Below are 23,523 nucleotides of genomic sequence, written 5' to 3' on the forward strand. Positions count from 1 at the left end.
ATATTCATCAGCCACTATATATTGTCAGTGCTAATAATGACATAAAATTAAACTTTTCCCCATTTTTTAGTTTTAAACACAGTGATATTTGTTCAAGTGTGAATAATATTACAGCTAATATTTACAGGGCTTGTGCTGTGTGCAAGGCACCATATCAAAGGTTTTATAAGAATTCTCTCATTTAATACTCTCAATAGCCACATGAGATTTGGATATTACTATTGCCCTAGTTTACTAGTAAGGAATGACAGAATTTACTCTGGCATTTTTATAGTTGCTTTTATAATATCCTAAATAACAATTTTTACATTGCTTACAAGTTTTTTTTTTGGCCAAACTTAAGTTGAGGAAAGTAAAAGTGAGTGGAAAATATCATAAGGATAATATATTTTCAACATATGACTACAGTATGACAGGCCAGAATTTCTCACCAATTATATTTATGTTTGATTTCAAATGAAAAGGGTTATTTATCCAACAGTGGGTATCACTAAATCTACTTTAAATATTTAGCCATCATGCATAGCAAATTACCATGTTTATATTAATAAAAGAATGGCCAGTGAGTGGCTTAACAAATACTAGCATCAGAAAAAGCAGGATCTCTAATATAAGCTGGTAGCGTCTGACCACCTGGCATTAGTCATTAACTGACTCACCACAGCTTGCTCAAATAGTTCTCTCAGCTTCTGCTCAGACTCTCCGGATACTCCAGACACAATCTCTGGAGCAGCCACTTTCAAAATCGGCAGGTCAAGTTCCTATGCAGACACATAAAAGAATAACCAAATATTCAAATTTTAATGGCCCTACTTTTTCTTTATCCAGTCCCCTCAAATTTTTAAAATGGCTAGTTTCCTGAGGAACTTCATCTTTTTATGTTGGCTCAGTGAAAAACACTATTTGAAAATCAATAGTTCTGGCAGGGCACAGTGGCTCAGGCCTATAATCCCACTACTTTGGGAGGCGAGGTGGGTGGATCACCTGAGGTCGGGAGTTCGAGGCCAGCCTGACCAACATGGAGAAACTACATCTTAATACTAAAAATACAAAAATTAGCCAGGCATGGTGGTGCATGCCTGTAATCCCAGCTACTCGGGAAGCCTGAGGCAGGAGAATTACTTGAACCCGGGAGGCAGAGGTTGCGGTGAGCCAAGATCACGCCATTGCAGTACAGCCTGGGCAACAAGAGCGAAACTCCGTCTCAGAAAAAAAAAAAAAAAAAAAATCAATGGTTTAACGCAAACACATTTAACTTGTTTTTATTTTATACATGTCACTATAAAATTATGTTCTCTTTTCTGAATAAAGGGTCTTGACTCTCAAGAGATATGTTACCCCCACTTAGGGCTGACCCAAAGCAATTCTTGTTTTTTTTTTTTTTTTGGAGAGACTGTGTCTCACTATGTTGCCCAGGCTGGTCTCAAACTCCTAGCCTCAAGCAATCCTCCCACTTCAGCCTCCCAAAGTGCTGGGGTTACAGGAGTGACCATTCCTGGCCTATCAAAACAATTCTTACCCATCTGCTGAGGAGATAATACAAGGGTTGTGACACAGATGTTTCCCACACATCCTGCCAGTATTTCTCCAAATCCTAACCCAGAAAGTAGCCAGCTGCTAGTCAGAGGCTACTTTAAGAAGAGGCCAGGTGTGGAGGCCCATATCTGTAATTCCAGCACATTGAGAGGAGTTTGAGACCAGCCTGGGCAACACAGTGAGACCCCACCTCTACAAAAAATAATAAATTAGCCAGGCATGCTAATGCATGCCTGCAGTCCCAGTCACCTGCGAGGCTGAGGCAGAAGGATCACTTGAGCCTGAGAAGTCAAGGCTGCAATGAGCTGTGATCGTGCCACTGAACTCAGCCTGGGCAACAGAGTGAAAACCTGTCTCAAGGAAAAAAAAAAAAAGAGAGAGAGAAGAGATACTACTGTTCTCTCATTCTTGTGCTTATCTTAAAATTTCACTTCCTCAACCATACCTTCCTTGAATCCAACTCTAATTTGGGAATCCCAACATACCACATAGCATTTTGCACTTCTTGTCTTCCACTTATTATAGTTGTTATTACGTACAGCATTTATTTATATGAAGGACTGTTTAATGTCTCTCTCATATTAGAACTAGGATTGTGGTACTTAACACTATATTCCAAAGTCTGGCATGCGGTAGTCATGTAATGGAATTATTCAACAAAAATGAAGCAAACCAATCAAGTCCCCCTTTACAAATGATTTTCTTTCACAGAACATTATTGTATTAGTGCTTGGTATAAAATGCTATTTTTCTTTTTCTTTTTTTTTTGAGATGGAGTCTCACTCTTGTTGCCCAGGCTGGAGTGCAATGGCGTGATCTTGGCTCACCGCAACCTCTGCCTCCCTGGTTCAAGCGATTCTCCTGCCTTAGTCTCCGAGTAGCTGGGATTACAGGCTAATTTTGTATTTTTAGTAGAGATGGGGTTTCTCCATGTTGGTCAGACCGGTCTCAAACTCCTGACCTCAGATGATCCACACGCCTCGGCCTCCCAAAGTGCTGGGATTACAGGCATGAGCCACTGTGCCCGGCAAGCATGCTATTTTTCTAATTGAAGTTACTCGGATATTTTACATTACTGCCACCTACAGTTTCTGAAAAATCTGAGAGGGTTAAAATAAGATTGCAAACTTTTAATTTCACAAAGTAAGTGTCTATTATTACCATTTCAGAAAGAATTATTTTAAAACTAAAAAGTATAAGAACATGACTCTAAATAGAAATTTTGAATAAATTTAGCTCTATGGAAAATAATATAACCCTAATTTTCTTATTTTACTGCTCCTAAGAACCACTGGGAGGGCAGGTGCTGTGGCCCATGCCTGTAATCCCAGCACTTTGGAAGACTGAGACAGGGGGACTGCTTGAGGCCAGGAGTTTAAGACCAGCCTGGGCAACATAGTGGGATTCCATCTCTATAAAAAAAACAAAAACATTAGTTGGGCGTGGTGGTGTGTGTCTGTGGTTCCAGTTACTTGGGAGGCTGAGGTGGGAGGACAACTTGAGCCTGGGAGGTTGAGGCTGTAGTGAGTCATGACTGCACCACTGCACTCCAGCCTGGGCGACAGTGAAACTCTATCTCAAAAAAATAAGTAAAATAAAATAAGTATTGGGTTAAAGGGAAAGCGAAGTAACTAAAATGTAAGCTATGTGTTAATAAAAAGGTTTGTTTAAAACTGTATTATTATGGCTGGGCGCGGTGGCTCACACCTGTAACCCTAGCACTTTGGGAGGCTGAGATGAGCGGATTGCCTGAGCTCAGGAGTTCGAGACCAGCCTGGGCAACAGGGTGAAACCCTGTCTCTACTAAAATGTAATAAATTAGCCGGGCGTGGTGGCGTGTGCCTGTAGTCCCAGCTACTGGGGAGGCTGAGACAGGAGAATTGCTTGAACTTGGGAGGCGGAGGTTGCAGTGAGCCAAGATCACGCCACTGCATTCCAGCCTGGGCGACAGAGTGAGTCCGTCTCCAAAAAAAAAAAAGAACTGTATTATTTTACTTTCTGCCTAACTCTTGCCATATAAACAATTACATACATTAAAAAAAAAAAACAAAAAACCCTCAAGTTGCTCTGAGAAACAATAAATAAACTAAATGAATAAATACCACAAATAATATCAGCATGATAACAAAGGGATCAGTTCCAATGACTATGTTCTCTTCCTGAAGAATACCATGTCTGGTTTACGTTGACCAAAGAGAAAAAACAAAAACAAATAATAACAACAAAAACAGCAAAAGCAAACAAGTGTCAGCAAGCCTCACCCCAGCAATTGCATGTGCAAGTAAAGTCTTCCCACAGCCTGGTGGCCCATGAAGGAGAACTCCACGAGGGGGCACGACGCCCAGGTGGTGGTACACCTCCGGGTGACGCATGTGTATGAGCATCTTGCAGACCTCCTAGCAGAGGAAAAGCACAAAGACGTCTTTCAAGGCAGAAGAATCAAAGTAGAATGAAATGTCCTATTTTTCGGAGCAGCAAAATGGAACAGATAGGTAGAATATACAATTTAAACTTAGATCAGAGTTTGAATCCTGGCTCTGGTACCTACTGTGTGATTTCAGCAATAACCTCTCTGAGGAGCTATTTCCTAAAGTGTAACATTATGTACCTTGAGGATGTAATGCAAAGTTAAAGAACATGGCCGATGAAAAAGAATAGGCATTAAAAATAAAGTTACCATTACGGCCGGGCGTGGTGGCTCATGCCTGTAATCCCAGCACTTTGGGAGGCCGAGGTGGGCAGATCAGGAAGTCAGGAGATCGACACCATCCTGGCCAACATGGTGAAGCCCTGTCTCTACTAAAAATACAAAAATTAGCTGGCCATGGCGGCGTGTGCCTGTAATCCCAGCTACTCAGGAAGCTGAGGCAGGAGAAATGCTTGAACCTGGAAGGCGGAGGTTGCAGCAAGCTGAGATCACGCCACTGCACTCCAGCCTGGTGACAGAGCTACACTCCTCAAAAAAAAAAAGCAAAAAACAAAACAAAACAAAAACAAAAACATAAAAAATAAATACAGTTACCATTACTATTAGTACTATTAAGACAATATTACCTATAAAGCATGGATCTTTAAAAAACATGGATCTTTATATATATATACTATAATCAAAATAATAGAAAAGTTCAAAATAGTATGCATCTTTTCTCCTGCAACGCCCTAAAGGGTACAGGTCAGGTTTGCCCTTCTCAACCTTCCCAGTTTCCTTTTCTATACTCAGATCATATTAGAAACAAAGAGGTAGGCTTTTTTTTCATAACTGATTAGTAATATATCCATTTGAGGTAAAATTCAGAATTTGCACTAACTTTTAATGTCATATCATTGCCTCCCACATCTTCAAACTTCACGTTGGAGATCTGGAATTCTAACCCCCTGGCTTTAGCTGGTAAACAAAAATAAGGAGATGAAAAGATTAATGGTTCAGTAGTAACTCATAATTATAATGAATAGTCTTTAAGTAAACAAAGGTCCATTAAATATAGAAACATTTTCTAATAAACATTTCTGTACATAGAAGGTCCCTCAAGCAAAACAGCTTGGAACAGAATGATGTTTCTCTCACAGCAAACACGACCACTGCCACCAACAAGACTCACACCTTACCTTTCTTTTGCAGGACAGCTTCAATTTCTCCATCTACTTCCTGAAGATCTTCTTTCTTCCTTTTGCTTCCTTTATTCTTTAGCCTGCCTTTCCGTTTCATAGCACTCTCCAAAAGAGAAGAATCTTTTGAACTCTGAAAAGAAAATAAATTTAAATATGCCATGCTTCAAATTCTATGCCAATAATTGTTTTATTTTTTAAAGAGGGGCATTGTAAAGAAAATTAATTCCTGCCTTAGCACTTTCACCTCTGTTAACTATTACCAATCTCTTTGCTCAAAGATGTTGTCTATTGGGAATGTCCTTCTCCTCATGCACTTAAAGCTCAATTTAAATCTTAACATTTGGTGCTGGCCTTGGCAGCACATATACTAAAATTGGAATGATACAAAGAAGATTAGCATGGTCCCTGTGCAAGGATGACATGGAAATTTGTGAAGCATTCCATATGGGGGGAAAAAAAGAAAAAAGAATTCTTAACATTTGAATGCCACTTCTTTTCCAGATTTTTTCAGTTAGAGGTTTTTGTTTTGTTTTGTTTTGTTTTGTTTTTTGAGACAGAGTTTCGCTCTTGTCACCAAGGCTGGAGTGCAACGGCGTGATCTCAGCTCACTGCAACTCTGCCTCCTAGATTCAAACGTTTCTCCTGCCTCAGCCTCCCAAAAGTAGCTGGGACTAGAGATGCCCACCACCACGCCCAGTTAATTTTTATATTATTAGTAGAGACGGGGTTTCGCCATGATGGCCAGGCTGGTATCGAACTCCTGACCTCAGGTGATCTGCCCATCTCAGCCTCCCAAAGTGCTGGGATTACAGGCGTGAGACACACTGCAAGGCCCTCTTTCAGTTAGATTTAACCTCGTCTTCACATTCCCAGGACACTGCATTTGCAACTATTATCAGTTAGCATAATCTGCCTTGTATGAGTGATTTACTTATCTCTGTCTCTCTCTCTGAATCGTGAGCTCCTTGATTAAGGACACTGATATTTGCCTTTTATTTCTCACTGAGTCTTCTACATAGTTGTCTTCATCTGACAGCTGATGATTCACTAAATTAAATATGACTATAGAGTTGCTTTGACAGTCATAACAAATTCAGCCAAGCACACTGGGACACACCTGTAGCCCCAGCTACCTGAGAGGCAGAAGGACCACTTGAGTTCAGGGTTTCGAGGCTATAATGTTCTGTGATCATGCCTGCGAAAAGTGACTGCACTCCAGCCTGGGCAATGCAGCAATACTCCAACTCTTAAAAAAAAATTTTTTTTTCTTTTGAGACGGGGTCTCGTTCTGTCGCCCAGGCTGGAGTGCAGTGGCACGAACTCAGCTCACTGCAAGCTCCGCCTCTTGGGTTCACGCCATTCTCCTGCCTCAGCCTCCTAATACTTTTTGTATTTTTAGTAGAGATGGGGTTTCACCATGTTAGCCAGGATAGTCTCAATCTCCTGACCTTGTGATCCGCCCGCCTCGGCTTTCCAAAGTGCTGGGATTACAGGTGTAAGCCACCACGCCCAGCCAAAAAAAATTTTTTTAAAGTATAATTCAGGCTGAGGTGGGTGGATCACTTGAGCTCAGAAGTTCAAGACCAGCCTGAGCAACATGGCCAAACCCCATCTCTACAAAAAATACAAAACTTAGCCAGGTGTGGTGGTGGGCACCTGTAGTCCCAGCTACTTGGAAGGCTGAGGTGGGAGGATGGCTTATGCCCAGGAGGTGGAGGTTACAGTGAGTTGTGATCATGCCACTGTACTATGTCAGCCTAGGTGACAAGGCAGACCCTGTCTCAAACCAAAAAAAGTAATTCAGCATTAAGACTCGAGTTCTTGCCCACCATAACAATGTTCTCTATAGATGGACGACACGGATAATTAAAGCAAAGAGATTTGGACAGCCCTATTAATAAATCAAAAGGGGAAAGGTTCTGCCAAATCAAAGGGCTTGGTTCTTAGAAACCAGTTGAAGCATCATTGTCCATGAGGAATATGTGAGTCACATACGAAATTCATTTAATAATCTATTTTACTTAACCCAGTATATCCAAAATATTATCATTTCAACAGTCAATATAAAAAATTATTAATGAGATGTTTCACGTTCTATATTTTTTAGTAAGTCTTCAAAGTCTAATGTACACTTTAAGTTAATAGCACATCTCAATTTGGACACTAAATTTTCACGGGAAACACTTGATTTGTACTTAAGAGTTTGTAAAATTTACAGCTGAGGAAATAGATTCACATACCTAAAAGGGTGGTAGGAGATGAAACTGAAGAGAAAGCCAGACAGCCAAATCATGAAGGACCTTAGTGGCTGTCACAGGCCTTTGGATTTGAGACTGAATGAAGCCACTGGAGGGTTTTAAATAGAAGAATGATAATATGTGATGGCTTATGCCTACAATCCCAGAACTTTAGGAGTCTGAGGCGGGTGGATCGCTTGACCCCAAGAGTTCAAGACCAGCCTGGGCAACACGGCAAAACTCCATCTCTAGAAAAGATATAAAAGTGAGCTAGGTGTGGTGGCGCATGCCGGTAGTCCTAGTTACATAGGAGGCTGAGGTCGCAGACGGCTTGAGCCCAGAAGGCAGAGGTTATAGTAAGCCAAGATCACATCACTGCACTCCAGTCTTGGTGACAGAGCCAGATCCAGTCTCAAAAAAAAAAAAAAAAAGCTATCTCAGTGTGAAGAATAAACTAGGGGAACAAGAAAGGACACAGACTCCAGCTGGAAGGCTGTTTCAATAATTAAGTCAAGAACAAGAAAAGGCTTAGACTAGGATAGAAAGAATGGCAAGTAGCGCGATGTGATCAAATTCTCCATATATTTCAAAGTTCTTATGTCTTCCACAAAGCACAAGTATCTGCTTGATACTGTATTCAATTAAAAGGTCAAAATGTACTTCGATGATATGGGGCTAAAATTTCATTACAAAAATACCTGTATCTCAGTTATTGACTTCTTAGGATCACTTTTCTCATCTGATAGGTCCAAGAAAAAACTGTCCTTCTTTCCACTTGGGGTTTTGTCAATAAACCATCCTCCCTCAGAATCTTTGGCAGGGGTCTTCAAGGGAACAGAGCCTGTTTTGGAACTTATCCGTGGTGTTGAAGAGGTGGTTTCTCTTTGCTCCATCTCAGGAGTATTTGAAACAGAATCAGGATTTCCTTTTCGATACAAAGACAGCAGGGAACTGTTCATGTGATTTGCTGACTGGCAGAAACATAAAACAAAATTTAAGCATAAATTACTCAAGAGGTACTCATAAAAGTTGTACTGCCTATAGTAATGTTTTCTTTATTTTGTTTTTTAACAACTTCTCTCAGAACATTTATAATCAGATATATAGGTGTTAGGCTGGGCACAGTAGCTCATGCCTGTAATCCCAGCACTTTGGGAGGCCGAGGTGGGCAGATCACTTGAGGTCAGGAGTTCAAGATCAGCCTAGCCAACATGGTAAAACACTGTCTCTACTAGAAACACAAAAATTAGTTGGGCACAGTGACAGGCACTTGTAATCCCAGCTACTTGGGAGGCTAAGGCAGAAGAATCACTTGAACCTGGCAGGCAGAAGTTGCGGTGAGCCGAGATCGAGCCACTGCACTCCAGCCTGGGTGACAGAGTGAGACTCCACCTCAAAAAAAAAAAAAAAAAGAAAAGAATATATGGGTGTTCACAATAAGATGACTTGCAAACAAGCATTTACTATTCAAAAAGACTTCGTTCCAATGAAAAACCAATTCATAATTGGTGGTTAAATAAAATAAGTAAGTATGGTTGCTTCTAAAAAAAATACACTAAAGAAGTATGAAAATGAGCTGGTTGCCAGTGAGAGTCACTATTATTCCATTAAATCAAAATTGGGGCTAGGCGTGGTGGCTCATGCCCTGTAATCCCAACGCTTTGGGAGGCCAAACTGGGAAAACTGCTTGAGGCCTGGAGTTCGAGACTATCCTGGGCAACACAGGGAGACCCTGTCTCTACAAAAAATTTAAAATTTACCCAGACATAGTGGCATATGTCTGTTATCCCAGCTACTTGGGAGGCTAAGGTAGGAGAACAACTTGAGTCCAAGAGTTTGAGGTTGCAGTGAGCTAGGACCATGCCACTGTACTCCAGCCTGGGTGACAGAGCGAGACCCTGTCCCCATAAAAATTGGATCAAATATTTTGATAATAAAGTCAAAACTGATACACCAAGGGAAAAAATAAAAAGCAGATTATAAACAATTTGACAAACAGTTGGCCCTCTATATCCAAGGGTTCTGCATCCAGGGATTCAATGAACCTCAATCGAAAATATTTGGGAAACAAAAAGCAATAAAAAAAAACCAATAAAAATACAAATATTAAGAAATACAGTGTAGGCTGGGCATGGTGGCTCACGTTTGTAATCCCAGCACTTTGGGAGGCCAAGGTGGGTGGATCACTCAAGGCCAGGAGTTTAAGATCAGCCTGGTCAACATGGTGAAACCCCATCTCTACTAAAAACACCAAAAATTGGCTAGGTGTGGTGGTGCATGCCTGTAATCCCACCTACTCAGGAGGCTGAGGCATGAGAATCACTTGAACTTGGGAGGCAGAGGTTGCAGTGAGCCAAGATGACGCCACTCCACTCCAGTTTGGGCGACGAAGTGAGACCCTGCCTGTAATCCCAGCTACTCAGGAGGCTGAGTCAGGAGAATTGCTTGAGCCTGCGAGGCAGAGGTTGCAGTGAGCTGAGATTGCACCACTGCACTCCAGCTTGGGCAACAGAGTGAGACTCCCTTTCAAAAAAAAAAAGAAACAAATAGTGTCAAAACTATTTACATCTTATTTACATTGTATTAGGTATTACAAGTAATCCAGAGATAATTTAAAGTATACAAGAGAATGTATATAAGGTTATATGCAAACATGATGCCATTTTACATGAAGGACCTGAACATTTGCAGGTATTCATGTGGGGCCCTAGGACCAATCCCCCATGGAGGGTGAGGGCTGACTATACTATCTCCATATTCTCCTTTAATCAAGCCTCTTCATTAGTAATGCCATCTCCTTGACAAAAAGTATATCCCTTTTTCCATTTTTACTATTAATTACTCTATTCTTGTCTGCCCTTATTTCTAGCTATCCTCTTCCCTTCTTTTTCCTTGTATAACTGACTTATAACACAAATACTGGAAGGATGGTTAATCCATCACCAATACTGAACGAACACAGGAAGTGTTCAATTATTTATTGATGAAGATGTCTAAAGTCTCTTAGTCTATTCCCTGTCCTTCCTCTCTCCCTCCCTTTAGCCCTAATCCTTTTTTTTTCTTTCCCTCTTTCTTTCCTTCTCTTCTCTCTCTCTCTTTTGCCATAAGGTCTGTCACCCAGGCTGAAGTAGAATGGCACAATCATAGCTCACTGCAGCCTCAAACTCCTAGGCTCAAGCGATCCTCCAGCATCAGCCTTCTCAGTAGCTAGGACTATGGGTGTATGCCACCAGACCCAGCTAATTTTTGTTTGTATTTTGTAGAGACAGAGTCTTGCTGTGTTGCCCAAGCTGGTCTTGAACCTCTGGTTTCAAGTGATTTTCCTGCCTCAGCCTCCCAAAGTGCTGGGATTACAGACGTGAGCCATAGCACCTGGCCTTTTATTCTATTCCTTACTAATTTTTTTTTTTTTTTTTGAGACAGGATCTGGTTTTGTTGCTCAGGCTGGAGTGCAGTGGTGCAATCCCAGCTCACTGCAACCTCTGCCTCCTGGGCTCAAGTGATCCTCCCACCCCAGCTTCCTGAGTAGCTGGGACCACAGGTGCAAGGCATTCATTACACCTGGCTAATTTCGGGGGGTTTTTTTGGTAGAGATGGGGTTCTGCCATGTTGCATAGGCTGGTCTCAAACTCCTCGGTTCAAGTGATCCACCCTCCTTGGCCTTCCAAAGTGCTAGGATTACAGGTGTGAGCCACGACAGCTAACCTTATTTTTTTTTAAAAGACAGGGTCTCACTCTGTCACCCAGGCTGGAGTAAAGTGGCACAATCACAGCTCACTGCAGCTCACTGCAGCCTCAACCTCCGGGGCTCAAGTGATTCTCCCACCTCAGCCCCCCCAGGTAGCTGGGATCACAGGTGCATGCCACCATGCCCGGCAAATTTTTGTATTTTTTATAGAGACAAGGTTTCACCATGTTGGCCAGGCTTATTTTTTGGTACTTTTTATAGATACAGGGTTTTGCCATGTAGGCCAGGATGGTCTCAAATTCCTGGGTTCAAGTGATCTGCATGCCTCAGCCTCCCAAAGTGCTGGGATTACAGGTGTGAGTCACCATGCCCAGCTCTTACTGAGTTTTTGAAAGGAGGTATCATAACGACTAAAAAAGAAAATATCAAAGTGGACCCACTAAATGTTTGGCTTACCTGTGGATCTTGGTAGTCTTCCATACTTGAATCATCATCAGAATAGCTTTCAGTATACCTCAGTAAAAAGAGGGAAAAATGTTTTAAAGACTTCCTCTCCCATATCCTAAAAAAAAGATTACCCAACACAAGTAAATATATTCAGGCAAACGATTATGGTGGTTAAGAGTCCAAACTCTGGAATCAGAGAAACTAGGATTCAAAATCCAACTTAACCAGTTATTACTTAACCTCTCTAAGTGTCAGCTTCCTTATCTATAAAACGGAGATTTAATAAGTAATGTCTGTCTCCCAGAGTTATCAAAGGATTAAATAAACGCTTGCAAAGTCCTTATGCATTTACAATATATAATAAATGCAAAATATATTATAGTTATATTTATCCTAGCAATAAATAAAAGATACAAATTCCCTCAGGCCCAAGGGTCTCATTTGGGGATATCAGATTCAGGTAGAGGAAATATTTCAGCAACCTATAATTAAGCACTCTTAGTAACAAATTCACAAAGTCAACATGACCAAACCATGTAACCAAATGCAACTTCTCCAAGACTGTTCATCAGGGATGAAGGAGCAAATAAATTTCCTGGATCAAAAAAGATGTATAAATCCTAATAAACTACAAGCTGAGAATGTAGTCTTAATTCATTATAACTGAAAGTTGTTATCTAATAGCTTCAAGTAACTTCAGGACTCTGCTAGTATTTAAAACTTCTTCAGAAATTATTTAAATAGGCCCAGCGCGGTGGCTCACGCCTGTAATCCCAGCACTTTGGGAGGCCGAGGCAGGTGGATCACCTGAGGTCAGGAGTTCACAGAGACCAGTCTGGTCAACATGGTGAAACCCCGTCTCTACTAAAAATACAAAACTCAGCCAGGTGTGGTGGCACATCCCAGCTACTCGGGAGGCTGAGGCAGGAGAATTGCTTGAGCCCAGGATATGGAGGTTGCAGTGAGCCAAGATGGTGCCACTGTGCTCCAGCCTGGCCGACAGTATGAGACTCTGTCTCAAAAAAAAAAAAAAAAAAAAAATTACTTAAATAAGAAAAGGACTGGCTGGGCGCGGTGGCTCAAGCCTGTAATCCCAGCACTTTGGGAGGCCGAGACGGGCGGATCACAAGGTCAGGAGATCGAGACCATCCTGGCGAACACGGTGAAACCCCGTCTCTACTAAAAATACAAAAAAAAAAAACTAGCCGGGCGAGGTGGCGGGCGCCTGTAGTCCCAGCTACTCCGGAGGCTGAGGCAGGAGAATGGCGTGAACCCGGGAGGCGGAGCTTGCAGTGAGCTGAGATCCGGCCACTGCACTCCAGCCTGGGCGACAGAGTGAGACTCCGCCTCAAAAAAAAAAAAAAAAAAAAAAGAAAAGGACTTTTTTTTTTTTTTGTAGAAAGCTTCATATGAATGCAACGAAATGCTGTTATAATTAAGATATTAAGATACAAATTACAGCCTGGGCAACCAAGGGAGACTGTGTCTCTACAAAAAAAATTAAAAAATTAGCTGGGCATGCTGGTGCACACCTGTAGTCCCAGCTACTTGTGAGGCTGAGGTGGGAGGATCACTTGGGCCTGGGACGTCAAGACTGTGGTGAGCCATGATTGCGCCAGTGCACTGAAGCCTGGGTGACAGAGCAAGACCCTGTCTCAAAAAAAAAAAAAAAAAATAACCAGCAAATTCTATGTACATTAAAATTAATCAGTATTACTTGGGAGCAATTCTAATCAATGTAAATAAGGTATATCATTCAACTATTTGGAAAAAAAAAGTTTTGCCTTACAACTTATGCCCTAAAAAAAGAAAAAAATTCCAAGTGGATTAAAGAGTTAAACATCATAAAGAAAGAAGAAAAAAGTGTAAGTAATTATTTTACACACTCTTGTGAGAGAGGTCTTTCTAAGCATATCAGCATAAACCAAAACGAAAAAGACTGAGAGATCTGACTACATAAAAACGCAAAACTTCTCTAATCAAAAGACTGTGCAAACAAAAATTAAAAGGGAAGTGGCAACATGGGGAAAGCAGTTGTAACACATATAAAAAGAGGTATATTTTAGGCAAAACACTCCGACAACTAATAAGGAAAATTCAAATACCTCTCAAATGAAATAGAAAAAAACCCATAAAGCGAGCCATTCACAAAACAAATATGAAATAACAAAAAAACTAACCTCAGTAATCATAAAATTACAAAGAAAAATATGATCAAGGCCAGGAGCAGTGGCTCAAGCCTGTGATCCCAGAACTTTGGGAGGCCGAGGTGGGCGGATTGCCTGAGGTCAGGAGTTCAAGACCAGCCTGGCCAACATGATGAAACCCTGTCTACTAAAAATACAAAAACTGGCTAGGAGTGGTGGTGGACGCCTGTAGTCCCAACTACTCCGGAGGCTGAGGCAGGAGAATTGCTTTAACTCGGGAGGCAGAGGATGCAGTGAGCTGAGATCGCACCACTGGACTCCAGCCTGGGTGACAGAGCAAGACTCCGTCTCAAAAAAAAAAAAAAAAAAAAAGATCAATATTTTGCCTATAAAAACAGCAAAGACAAATTATAGTATAACTAAGATTGCAGGGATGCAGAGAAATGTGCCCTTTATACAAAGTTGTTGGGAATATAAACTGAGGCAACATTTTTAGGAAGGTAAGTCCAAATGCACGAGAAATCTCAAAAATATCAATCTTTGAGAAATTCCACCTCAAAAATTCAACATAAAAAAAGTGATGTGGGCTGGGCGCGGTGGCTCACGCCTGTAATCCCAGCACTTTGGGAGGCCGAGGCGGGTGGATCACAAGGTCACGAGATCGAGATCATCCTGGCAAACACAGTGAAACCCCGACTCTACTAAAAATAGAAAAATTAGCCGGGAGTGATGGCGGGCGCCTGTAGGCCCAGCTACTCGGGGGGCTAAGTCAGGAGAATGGCATGAACCCGGGAAGCGGAGCTTGCAGTAAGCCGAGATCACGCCACTGCACTCCAGCCTGGGCCACAGAACCAGACTCCATCTCAAAAAAAAAAAAAAAAAAAAAAAAAGTGATGTGTACAAAGATATATGCAGTAAAGAGTTATTTATTATGCAACAGTGTAACACAAACAAATACTCATGAATATGGAACTGAAGAAAATTATGATAAATCTAAATGAAAAAGGCTGAGCTACAAACAGTAAAATGGGGCTATCACCCCAAATCCTATAGACATTAAAAGGATGACAAGAGAATATTGCAGAAGCATTATGCCAACAAACTCCACACCTGAAAGAAAATGAACAAATGATTTAAAAATACAATTTATCACAATTGACATAAGGAGAGATGTAAAGAAGAGCTGTATATCTAGCAAAATTAAAATTTATCAAAATCCTTCAGAAAAAGAAGACTCTGGGGGAAGTTGATTCTAGGCCTAGATAAACTGTGGGTGAACACTAATAAATATTCAAAAAAGAATTTCCATAATTTGTTTTCAAGAAATAGAGAACAAAAGAACACTTTCCCACTAATATCATGAGGCCGGTGTAACCCTAACACCAAAACATGACCGACATTCCAAAAATGAACAAAAGAAAATTCGGATCAATATGACATACAAATGCAAACATCTGTAGAAAAAGATTAGTAAACTGAATCCAATTAATACACTTTTTTTCGAAAATTAGCCGGGCATGGTGGCAGGTGCCTGTAATCCCAGCTACTCAGGAGGCTGAGGCAGGAGAATGGCTTAAACCCGGGAGGCAGTGGTTGCAGTGAGCCGAGATCACGCTATTGCACTCCAGCCTGGGCAACAAGAGCGAGACTCCATCTCAAGAAAACAACATCAAACAAATACTCTTTTTCTTTTTTTTTTTTCTTCAGAGACTAGATCTCATTCTGTCACCCAGGCTGGAGTGCAGTGGCATAATTATAGCTCATTGTAACCTTCAACTCCGGGGCTCAAGCAATCCTCCTACCTCAGCTACCAAAGAAGCTGGGATAGAATCATGCACCGCCATGCCTGGCTAATTTTTAAACTTTCTGTAGAGACAGAGTCTCGCTATGTTGCTCAGGCTGCCAACAATACATTAAAAAGATAACATATCAGGACCAAGTAGTGTTTATCCCCGGAATGCAAGATTGGCTTAATACTGGGAACCAATGTAATTCACCAAATTAATAGACTAAAGGGGAAAGGCCATAATGAGATGTTTCAACAGATGCAGAACAGCATTTGACAAATGCAGTATCTATTCATGACAAAAATTCTCAGCAATCTAGGAATATTAGGAAACTTCCTCAATCTGACAAAGGACATCTACAAAAAAACCTAAAGCTAATGTCATATTTACAGTGAAATACTACTGAAAATTAAACACTGACCATACCAAATATTAGCAATTTGTGGAAAGAGTAGAATTCTCATAAACTGCTAATGTAAAAGTAAAATGGTACAAATACATTGGAAAATAGTTTGGCAATTTCTTAAATATGCATCTATCACATGACCCAGCTATTCCAATCTTACATATTTAATAAAAGAAATGAAAATACTGTCCACATAAAGACCTGGACATAAATGTTCATCGCAGCTTAATTTGTAATAGCCAGAAACTGGAAACAAACCAACTGCCCAACAAGAGATAAACAGATAGGTCAGGCAAGGTAGTCCACACCTGTAATCCCGGCACTCTGGGAGTCTGAGGCAAGAGAACTGCTTGAGCCCAGTGGTATGAGAGCAGCCTGGAAACATAGTGAGACCCTGTTTCTACAAAAAATCAGAAAATTAACTGGGCATGGTAGCATGCACTTGTATGGGAGAATCACTTGAGCCCAGGAGGTAGAGGCTGCAGTGAGTTGTGATATGCCACTCCACTACATTCCAGCCTGGGCAACAAAGTGAGACCCTGTCTCAAAAAAAACAAAAACAAAAACCAAAGATAAACAGATAAAATAATTGTGGCATGTCCACACATACTCATCAATAAAAAGCAATGAACTATTGATACACACAACATTGATAAATCTCAAAATCATTATGCTAAGTGAAAGAATGAAAGAATCCAGACTTTAAAAGTATGATTCCAAATAAAATTCTACAAAATACAACGTAACACACAGTGACAGAAAGCAAATCAATGGTTGCCTAAAGCTGGGTGCTATGGCTCACACCTATAATCCCAACACTTTGGGAGGCTGAAGCAGGCAGACTGCTTGAGCCCAGAAGTTCAAGACCAACCTGGGCAACATGGCAAAACCCCATTTCTACAAAAAATTAGCTAGGTGTGGTAGCATGTGCCTACAGCTACTTGGGAGGCTGAAGTAGAAGAATCAAGTAACCTGGGAAGTCAAGGCTGCAATGAGCTGTGATCGAACTCCAGCCTGGGTGACAGAGTAAAACACTATCTCAAAAAAAAAAAAAAAAAGAAAAAAGTTTGCCTAGAAACAGGGGTGGAGGGAGAAATGAATTGCAAAGGGGAACAAGAAGACTTTTGATATTTACGGAAAGGTTCGGTATCTTGCTTATGGTGATAGTTCAATGAGTATATACCTACGTCAAAACTTAACAAATTGTACACTTTAAAAACATAGAGCTTGGCTGGGTGGGCGCAATGGCTCACACCTGTAATCCCAGCACTTTGGGAGGCCAAGGTGGGTGGATCACTAGATGTCAGGAGTTTGAGACCAGCCTGGCCAACATGGTGAAACCCCGTCTCTACCAAAAATATAAAAAAGTAGCCGGGTGTGGTGGCACATGACTATAACCCCAGCTACTTGGGAGGTTAAGGCAGGAGAATCACTTGAATCCAGGAGGCGGAGGTTGCAGTGAGCCGAGATTGTGCCACTGCACTCCAGCCTAGGTGACCGAGTGAGACTTAATATCAAAAAAAAAAAAAAAAAAAGTAGAGCTTACTGATGTCAATTATATCTCAATAAAGATATTTTTAAAACTCTCAATACTATTTCTTAAACAAAATTAATTGGCACCTTTTTATATATCTGACATTGTGTTAGGGCAGAAGAAGGTAATGAGACAGTACTGTTGGTAATGCAAACAAGTAAGCAAATAATTTCAATGCCATATGATATCATAAGGATTATAACAAATATCCGTAACTAGAAGCTAAGGAAACATTTAAAAAGGGGTCTTAGGCCTAATAAAGGCAGTAACATTTCAACTGATTCTTGAGGGCTGAGTGGGAGTTTGTGAAAGGGAAATGATACTCTAACTCAAGAAAACCACAGCCACAGAGAATTTGATCTCTTTGGGGAATAAAGAACATTCAATATGGCTGAAGAGGTTAGGTAAATACTACGCAGGGCTTTGTTGGCAAGGAAGAGCCATTGAAAGTTTTACAAGCAGGAATGTAACGTGACAAGGTTCATGGTTTAAAAAAACGCTGCATTTTGTATACTTACTCATTGTCCTCTTCATCTTGTCTTGCTCTTTTTGCTAAATGTTTATCTTCTAATTCTGTTAAATTCTTAAGTTCCTTCTCACTACTAATTATGCTAAATACTGAAACAAAAAGAAAAATGCTATGAGCTAAAACAATTGTTTATATAACTTTATTGATAATTTAGCTCTAACAATAAAAGACTCACCTTTTTCTACCTGAATCCTAAAAGCATTTCTTTTTCTTCGACCATAGTCTATACTGAAAAAAGAAAACATGAAGTTTAGCATAGAAGTTTCCACCAATATTTTTCCATTAAGTTCAATCTACATGGATCAAATAAATTTGCATGAATATTTCATTATGTTACAGTATAGATGCTTGCCATAAACCTATTTTCAAACTTCTAAGTTTATATATTTACTATTGTGACCCTTTTCCATTTTTTCCCTTTTTTTTTTTGAGACAGAGTCTCGCTCTGTCGCCCAGGCTGGAGTGCAGTGGCGCGCTCTCAGCTGACTGCAAGCTCCGCCTCCCAGGTTTATGCCATTCTCCTGCCTCAGCCACCCGAGTAGCTGGGACTACAGGCACCCACCACCTCGCCCAGCTAGTTTTTTGTATTTTTTTTAGTAGAGACGGGGTTTCACCGTGTTCACCAGGATGGTCTCGATCTCCTGACCTTGTGATCCGCCCGTCTCGGCCTCCCAAAGTGCTGGGATTACAGGCTTGAGCCACCGTGCCTGGCCTATTTTTTCCCTTTTTTTAACTAACCTTCTCTGCTTCAAATATTTTTAAAATTTCAAACTTACTAAAAATATTAAAGAAATAATCTAATTAACACTCATATATTCTTTACCTGTGGTATTCTCAAGCTGCCACATTTACTTTACTTCTGTCCGTATACAGAGATTTCTTTTGGAGGGATAGGGCAGAACCATTTGAAAATAAGTTCTAGGCCAGGCACAGTGGCTCATGCCTGTAATCCCAGCACTTTGGGAGGCCGAGGTGGGAGAATCACTTGAGCCCAGGAGTTTGAGACCATCCCTGCCAACATAGGGAAACCCTGTCCCTACAAAATATAAAAAAATTAGCCAGGCATGGTAGTACATGGCTGTAGTCCCAGCTACTTGGGAGGCTGAGGTGGGAGGACAGCTTGAGTCTGGGAGGTGAAGGCTGCTGTGAGCCGTGATTGCACCAATGCACTTGGCTTGGCCAACAGAGCAAGATCTCATCTCAAAAAAAATAATAAATTAAAAAACTAGTAAGAAGAAACTAAGTTACAGACCCTTCATCTCAAAAATTCTCAGCATGTATCTCTGTAAAAAAGAATATCTGCAGCCAGGCACCGTGGTTAACACCTGTAATTCCAAAACTTCAGGAGGCCGAGGTGGGCAGATCACAAGGTCAGGAGATCGAGACCATCCTGGCTAACACGGTGAAACCCCGTCTCTTCTAAAAATAAAAAAATAAAAAAATAATTAGCCAGGTGTGGTGGCAGGCGCCTGTAGTCCCAGCTACTCGGGAGCCTGAAGCAAGAGAATGCGTGAACCTGGGAGGCAGAGCTTGCAGTGAGCCGAGATCACACCACTGCAATCCAGTCTGGGTGACAGAGTAAGACTCTGTCTCAAAAAAAAAAAAAAATCAGCTGGGTGTGGTGGCACACACCTGTGGTCCCAGCTACTCAGGAGACTGAGGCAGGAGAATCCTGTGAACCCGGGAGGCAGAGGTTGCAGTGAGCCGAGATTGCACCACTGTACTCCAGTCTGGGCAACAGAGCCAGACTCCATCTCAAAAAAAAAAAAAAAAAAAAAAAGATATCTGCACAGCCACAATACAATTAGCACAAATAAGAAATTTAATATTGGTAAATTATCTAATATATAGTCCACATTAAAATTTCTCAAATTATTTCCAAAAAATGGTCTTTATAGTTGTTTTTCTTTGACCCAGTGTCTAGTCAAGGTTCATGCATTTACTTGGTTGTTGTTTCTCTTTGAACTCTTTTAACTTGTAACCTTTGTGCATATAATACCAACATTTTTGAAGGATCCAGGCCAGCTAATTTATAAAATGTCCCACAATCTGAATTTATGTCTCCTCATTATTAAATTCAAGTTAAATATTTTTAGCAAGACCATCTGCTAAAAATATGGGTGAAAGTATGATGAGTACAGGATATTAATATAATCTGAAAGTATCTTCTTATAAATTATTTATTAATTTCTTTTTTTTTTTTTTTTTTGAGGTGGAGTCTTGCTCTGTTGCCCGGGCTGGATCAAAACTAACATTACCGAATAACACCCTACACAGATATTCTGTGCCTTTTGAAGTCAAATTGCTTCTTTGGTTTTCCTTCCAAAAACATATAACCTGATTCCAACCATGTGGAAACAGCAGAAAAATCCAAATTGAGGGATATTCTAATATAATAACTACCAGTAATCTTCAAAAATGTAAAGATCATGAAAAACAAAAAAAGGTTGAGGAACTGTTGCAGATTAAAGGAAACTAAAAAGCAAAACAAGCATAATTTAGGGGTTGGATTTCAGTTCTGGAAAAAAAATTCCCATAAAATAACAGCTACAAAGAACATTATTGAGACAGGCAAACTCTGAATATGAATGGTGGATTTGATAACATTATTGAATCAAGATTACATTTTCTGGTTTTAATAAATAAACTGTGGTTATATAATAAAAGCCTTTGTCCTTAGGGAATAGATAGTATGCATGGATAAAGGGACATTCTAGGTAGAGTATATGGGTGTTCTTTGTTCTATTCTTTCCATTTTCCTCTTTATAAAAATTCTTGCCGGCGCAGTGGCTCACACCTGTAATCCCAGTACTTTGGGAGGCCAAAGTGGGCGGATCATTTGTGATCAGGAGTTCAAAACCAGTCTGGCCAACATGGTAAAACCCCAATGTCTACTAAAAATACAAAAACTAGCCAGGCATGGTGGTGGGTGCCTGTAATCCCAGCTACTTGGGAGGCTGAGGCAGGAGTATCGCTTGAGCCCAGGAGGTGAAGGTTGCAGTGAGCCAAGATCACACCACCGCACTCCAGCCTGGGTGACAGAGTGAGACTCCATCTCAAAAAAAAAAAAAAAAATTCTTTATGTTTTTGAGACAGGGTCTCATTCTCTCAGTCAGGCTGGAGTGTAGTTGTGCAATCAGAGCGTACCACAACCTCAACCTCCTGGTGTCAAGCAATCCTCCCACCCCAGCCTCCCGAGTAGGTACGATGACAGATACGTGTCAGCACACCTAGTTAATTTTTCGATTATTTTTGTAGAGACGGGGGTCTCACTATGTTGTCTAAGCTGGTCTGGGTCAGCTTTTCTTAAATGTGAAATTACATCAAAACACAAAGTTTTAGATGAGGCAAATATTGTACTAAATCATGACCATTTAAAAAGGCAACTTGGGACCTGGCGTGGTGGCTCATGCCTGGAATCCTAGCACTTTGGGAAGCTGAGGCGGGAGGATCACTTTAGCTCAAGAGTTCAAGGCCAGCCTGGGCAACATGGCAAAACCCTGTCTCTACAAAAAATACAAAAAATTAGCGGGGCATGGTGGCATGTGCTTAGTGCCAGCTATCTGGGGGCTGAGGTGGGAGGATCACTTGAGCCCAGGGGGCTGAAGCTGCAGTGAGCCGAGATTGCGCCACTGCACTCCAACCTGGGTGACAGGGCAAGACTGTGTCTCCAAAATAATAATAATAATAATAATAATAATAAATTAAAAATTAAAATAAAGGGAGAAAGAAAGATGTAAAAATGATTCTTAGCTCATGGGCCATACAAAACAAGGTGACAGGCAGGAACCGGTTTGAGGGCCATAGTTTGCCAACACCTGGATAAGAGAAGATGGCAGATAGATGTAGGAAGAATGTTTAAAAGCTGAAACAGGCCAGGCGCAGTGGCTCATGCCTATAATCCCAACACACTGGGAGGTCAAGGCGGGAGGATCACTTGAGGTCAGGAATTCAAGACCAGCCTGGCCAGCATGGCGAAACCCTATCTCTACTAAAAATACAAAAATTAGCTGGGTATAGGCCGGGCGCGGTGGCTCAAGCCTGTAATCCTAGCACTTTGGGAGGCCGAGACGGGCGGATCACGAGGTCAGGAGATCGAGACCATCCTGACTAACACGGTGAAACCCCGTCTCTACTAAAAACTACAAAAAACTAGCCGGGCGAGGTGGCGGCGCCTGTAGTCCAGCTACTCGGGAGGTGAGGCAGGAGAATGGCGTGAATCCGGGAGGCGGAGCTTGCAGTGAGCTGAGATCCGGCCACAGCACTCCAGCTGGGTGACAGCGCGAGACTCCGTCTCAAAAAAAAAAAAAAAAAAAAAAAAAAAAAATAGCTGGGTATGGTGGCATGGACCTGTAGTCCTGGCTACTCGGGAGGCTGAGGCAGGAGAGTCACTTGAACCCAGGAAGTGGAGGCTGCAGTGAGCCGAGATTGTGCCGCTGCAGTCCAGCCTAGGCAACAGAGTGAGAGTCTATCTCAAAAAAAAAAAAAAAAAAAAAAAAACCTGAAACAGTAGTCCAGACAAGAAATAATGAGGCTCTGGATTAGGCTAGTAATGGTAAGGAAAGGAGAGAACAGGCATCATGAACTATTTAAGAGACAACAGCAAGGCTTCTTGGTGACTTATTATAGACATGGCAGGGGGATTCAAGGCTAGGTAGAAGGAAGTAGACAACAGATAGATTAACCTGGGTGACTGGCTGAGTAACAGTCATACCATCAACTAAGAAAAAAGGTTACCAACAAAACACAGTTCATAGATTTCAATGGAGTGAGTGGTGGGGATAGAAACAATCTTAGCTGAGTCTTTATTTTTATTTTTTAAAAGACAGGGTCTTGCTCTGTCACCCACGCTTCAGTGCAGTGGTGCGATCGTAGCTCACTGTAGCCTTGAATTCCTGGCCTCAAGGGATCCTCCTGCCTCAACTTTCCAAGTAGCTAGGACCGACTACAGCTGCATGTCACGCGCTAATTTTTAATTTTTTTTGTAGAGACAGATTCTTGCTATGTTGCCCAGGCTGGTCTCAAACTCCTGGCCTCAAGCGATCCTCCTGTGTCAGCCTCTCTAAGTGCTGAAATTACAGGTGTGAGCCACTGTGCCTTGGCCTTAGACCACTCGTTAAATAAATTCTGATAAAGAGAAGGAAAAATACTACTGGGTGGTAGCCAAAGTGAGGTACACTATTGTTTTAAAAAGCCTTCTGTCTTAGTTTCTCTTCTTTTCTTCCTTCCTAATACAGTTTGGTACTGGTTAGTATAGTGCTACTGTGACAAACACCTTAAAATGTAGAAATGGTTTTGGAACTAGGTAATAGAGGCCAGAGAGCTTTGAGGTGCATGTTAGAAGAAACCTAGATGGCTCTGAAGTGACTGCTGTTAGAAATATGAACACTGCAGGGCGTGGTGGCTCACACCTGTAATCCTAGCATGTCGGGAGGCTGAGGTGGGCAAATTGCCTGAGCTCAGGAGTTTAAGACCAGCCTTGGCAACACGGTGTCTCTACTAAACAACCCTGTCTCTACTAAAATACAAAAAATTAGCCAGACATGGCGGTGTGCACCCATAGTCCCAGCTACTTGGGAGGCTGAGGCAGGAGAATTGCTTGA

The 23,523-nt window shown here is 41.3% G+C and overlaps 1 protein-coding gene and 1 non-coding gene across 3 annotated transcripts in view; one reads left to right on the plus strand and one right to left on the minus strand.

The window, feature by feature from the left end:
• Positions 1-23,523, minus strand: part of NVL (nuclear VCP like) — a 102,827-nt gene that overhangs the window by 71,075 nt on the left and 8,229 nt on the right. For both annotated transcript variants that reach the window (XM_033195683.1, XM_033195684.1), the window contains exons 3-10: positions 18,096-18,148; positions 17,910-18,009; positions 11,527-11,584; positions 8,081-8,353; positions 5,143-5,275; positions 4,845-4,921; positions 3,798-3,932; positions 660-761 (exon numbers count right to left, since the gene is read on the minus strand). In XM_033195683.1, the coding sequence (XP_033051574.1) occupies positions 660-761; positions 3,798-3,932; positions 4,845-4,921; positions 5,143-5,275; positions 8,081-8,353; positions 11,527-11,584; positions 17,910-18,009; positions 18,096-18,148 (931 nt within the window). The remainder of the gene's footprint in view (positions 1-659; positions 762-3,797; positions 3,933-4,844; positions 4,922-5,142; positions 5,276-8,080; positions 8,354-11,526; positions 11,585-17,909; positions 18,010-18,095; positions 18,149-23,523) is intronic.
• Positions 5,489-5,595, plus strand: LOC117076959. Its single transcript, XR_004434567.1, has one exon. It is a non-coding gene; the product is annotated as a U6 spliceosomal RNA (small nuclear RNA).

This window comes from Trachypithecus francoisi, unplaced genomic scaffold, assembly GCF_009764315.1.
Source record: "Trachypithecus francoisi isolate TF-2019V2 unplaced genomic scaffold, Tfra_2.0 Lachesis_group5, whole genome shotgun sequence".
NCBI classification, from domain to species: domain Eukaryota; kingdom Metazoa; phylum Chordata; class Mammalia; order Primates; family Cercopithecidae; genus Trachypithecus; species Trachypithecus francoisi.